Source organism: Pygoscelis adeliae, unplaced genomic scaffold (genome assembly GCF_000699105.1).
Source record: "Pygoscelis adeliae isolate BGI_AS28 unplaced genomic scaffold, ASM69910v1 Scaffold77, whole genome shotgun sequence".
Taxonomy (NCBI): domain Eukaryota; kingdom Metazoa; phylum Chordata; class Aves; order Sphenisciformes; family Spheniscidae; genus Pygoscelis; species Pygoscelis adeliae.
The window spans coordinates 2782983-2786874 of record NW_008825216.1 but is presented as its reverse complement, the minus strand read 5'-3'; the positions used below and the strand labels follow the sequence as shown (position 1 = coordinate 2786874).

The following is a 3892-nucleotide window of genomic DNA, read 5'->3' as shown; positions in this document are numbered from 1 at the left end:
GTGCAGCGTGGCCCGGCCGGGGCAGAGGGCTGAGGCGCGGGGCTGCGCCGGGGCACCAGCTAGGGGGAAAAACCTTCCCCGGTTAATCTTTATTTGTGCAACGCTACGGTATCTGCTGGATGCCCCTTCTAAAAAGTCATTGCATAGTAACAAAATAGCTTTCCAGAACAATCCTTTACTAATCCAGTAAAGAGGAGAGAGTGCTTCGCTTTGGCAAAGAACCGCAGCGGCATTACAAGCTGTTTCTGGAGTGTTTTATTCCAGCAAGGAACATGTTATTTGACTGAAATTCCAGGGAGGATTTTAGACAACCAAAGTGTCCTTAACTGCGACTGGATCATGGCCGAGAATTGACAGCAGCGTTCTTGTTCTTGCAGAAGTATTTTATGAGATGTTAGTAGTCCAAGCTCAGCTTCGCACCTTACCTACAGCCACTGCTTTGAGAAGCTGGGTGGCTACAGGCTGGCCCGCCAAGAGGGCAGCCGTCTGCAGGACACCACGCAGGCTGAAGGGGTTTAAATAGGATGGGGTGGAGGAGGGCACAAGATTATCAGCACCCTGAGAAGTTACTTGCCTCTGGTCCCTCTGAACACAGATAACAGAGAGACATGTTTCCCGGACTCCTGTAGGGTGAATCTACCTGAAGAAAAGTGGTGTGGATAAATAAGCAGAGGCTTCGCAGAAGTTAATGTATAAACTAGAAGTTTATGTGTAATAGCCGTAAGGCTTAAATGAACGCTTGCTGATGCTATTCTATCAGAAACGCATAATTTAGTAAAGGAACCTGATACATGTGAAGTATAATTGAAAGAAAGGATTGAGTTTTTAGGAAAATAAGACAAAAATCTGCTTTTGAAAATCCCCAAGCCATGGAAAGTGTTTGGAAAATGCCTAAAGTCCTTTCAAACAGCTTAATTAAGATTCATTTTTCATCAGCTGGAGTGAGATACTGGAAGGAAAACCGATGGCTTCAACCTCTATGTATTGGGTTGAAACAGAAAAAGGAAACTGTTTTGGAAATACATCGACTTTAGTTTGTTTGCATACTTACACATATTTAATATGCAATTGAGTGTGTACTTGTCAGCAAATAATAGTGCTAGGAAAAGTATTTACACAAAAATGCTACTGTTATTACTCACTATTTACATTTGACTTGCCTTTCAGCAGGTTCAGCTGCAGAAATAAAAACTTGTCCAACTGCTAATATTATCCTATATTTGCCTACATTCCTTGTAGTCAGTATGTTAGGTTCTCTCCCCAAGCCCTACCCCAGGCCAGGTGAACTGATGGGCATCTTACTTTTAAACATGTCTGGGAGTGATTACTTCCTTGCAGACAAAACAGAGGACCCAATTCCTTAATGTCTTGCTTCCTATACAGTGGTACGCTTACCATGCTCAAGGACAAAGGAATATATAATGTGCAAAACAGGAGAAATCTGTTCCTACTTTTATCTTCCACATTACAGAAACAGGGTATCCTGGTCAAAAGGATAATATATATGCATTTTTTGTTAGTCATGCAGGAAATGATTAAAAATACAGTTTAGTTGTAGAGGACTGGACTTCCCTACTCCGTTTTCTATCAGATTCTCTGCAAGATTTTTAAAGCCAAAGATGTAACCTAAGCCTCCCAATTTCATCATCTGTAGAACATGCAAGCAGTGGTACTTCTCATGTTGTGTGTAACATTGAAAGTGTGCACCTGTGTATAAATCGTGAGATGGTCAGACCCAACCATTAACCTGGTTTTCAGAAGTTCCCATTAGCGAAGCAGTTTCAGTTTGCATTCTTGAGGGCTTTTATGTGGACTAGTATTTTGGGGAAGCAAGCTGGTATCAGAGTGTCTAAACATGGATTTGAGGCACTGAGTTTTAGGCACACTTTTTGAAAAGTCTTGGCCCATATAAAAATGAGATTTGTCCAGAGATTTTGGAATCATGAATATATATACTATGAAAAGACAAATGGATCTGGAATATAACTTCTAGTTTATGTCAAATTATTTTCCTGGATGACAGCAAATTTTGGTTTGTGTTATGCCAATTCTTGGTATCATTTCCCAAAAATACACCATTTTCATTCTGTGCTTTCTGAGCAGATTTACTCTTCTGACATTACAGACTCAGGTTATACCTCTGGCACACACAAGTACAGTACAGGCACAACATGTTGGGCACAAGAGCTGGAGAGAGACGAGACAGAATTTTAAGTCCCCAGGCTGCTTGCAAACTTAAACTCGCATAATGTCTCTGGATAAGCATCTCCTGTCTGACACGGAGGAGACATGCACGCCTTGATGGATACCAGAGCCGTAGTTACGTACCACAGCTAGCCAGTCAGTAGCATTCATTTTTTTAATGTTTGGTCGCCTAATTATTGCCCCAAGTGGGTGACTGGGATTTTTTTAGGGCACTAGCCCCAGATGAGAGGAGCAAGAGGCAGGGTGGAGCTGCGTGTGTTTTAGCAGAGTCAGTCCCCAGGGAGTTGTGTGTTTTATTGATCTGTGTGTGCTCTGTCTGAAAGCAGAGGAAGGACTGGTGAGAGATTCTGTTTTGGGGATTTGGAGCTCAACTTTCTCCACACCTCGCAGTAATGCTGATATATTACATTCCACAAAATCATTGTGCCTTCAGTTATTTAAAGAAAAAATATTAAAAGAGATTATAGATCAGGGTACGAAGGATTTTATTAGAGTTTAAAGGGTTGTAAATTTGCATCCCAACAGTGTGTCTTATTTTTTTTCCAGTGTTCATAACCTAAACAGATTCACTGTCTGTACTGAGGAATTATCAATCCTTTCCTTACCTTCCTTAGGATCTTTAGAAGAAATAGATTTTGTTCATTTTCCCAAACAGAAGAGATGTCCCCCCGCCTCTTCTTTTGGCTTTCCGATCCGGATGAAGTGCAGACCCCTCGGCTTGGGCTACTAATGCCATCAGTGTCGCTGGGGTCTCCTGAGGACAGACAAAGGAATCCTGTGAAAACTGATCTCTGGAAAACAGGCTGTCTTGCTGACGGGCCTGCCGGCTCATATCATTAGCAGCAGCAAAGAAAAGTCAATGGTATGTGACCAGCCAGCTCTAAGGACCGTGATGGACAGGCATGAAGAGAGACGCTATTAGAAAGCCTTGGGCAGCACGCAGCATGCAGCTGGTGCGGTGCAAGGCCTGTGCTCATTTGTACACTGAATGGAGGCAAGAATCTAACACGATTTTGCCCACGGCTATCTTCTTTAATGGTCTCTTAAGGGAGACTTACTAGACACTTGAAAAAAATCCAGATATGGTATGACTACTAATTCTACTCTACATTCTTCTTTATTAAGAGATTCAAGGAACTAAAAAGGTCAAGGAGGCAGTATCTCCTTTAGAGAAACCACATTGATTTGACTCTTTCCATCATAGTGGTTAAATCCTTCAGGGCATGGTTGCAATGGAACTTAATCTTGCAACCCCTTCATACCAGTTGAACATAAAATAGCCTGCAGCTGGGATCTGTAAGAAGCTCTGAACCTAGAGAACTATGGGGTGTCATAAGTTGCACTGATTTTTTTTTTAGTTAAGGCTGCCCAGTGCTTCTGAGTTGAAGAAGGGACTCTCTTGAAGCTATTCCACACTTCAGTTCTTTGGGCTGAGGTTTGCAGTGACAACAACCTGTTTCACACTGCAATGTTTGGTAAGTTCCAGCTAAAATAATTTAATAATTTCTGAGAAGTTAGAATAGAATAGAACAGAATAGAATAGAACAGACTATTTCAGTTGGAAGGGACCTACAATGATCATCTAGTCCAACTGCCTGACCATTTCAGGGCTGACCAAGTTAAAGCATGTTACCGAGGGCATTGTCCAAATGTCTCTGAAACACTGACAGGCTTGGCGCATCGACCA

The 3892-nt window shown here is 42.1% G+C and overlaps 1 protein-coding gene across 1 annotated transcript in view; it reads right to left on the bottom strand.

Moving 5' to 3' along the window:
* B3GALNT2 (beta-1,3-N-acetylgalactosaminyltransferase 2) overlaps nucleotides 1-3892 on the bottom strand; it is a 35946-nt gene that overhangs the window by 29279 nt on the left and 2775 nt on the right. The window contains exons 3-4 of the mRNA XM_009329221.1: nucleotides 2811-2959; nucleotides 426-585 (exon numbers count right to left, since the gene is read on the bottom strand). Of these exons, the coding sequence (XP_009327496.1) occupies nucleotides 426-585; nucleotides 2811-2959 (309 nt within the window). The remainder of the gene's footprint in view (nucleotides 1-425; nucleotides 586-2810; nucleotides 2960-3892) is intronic.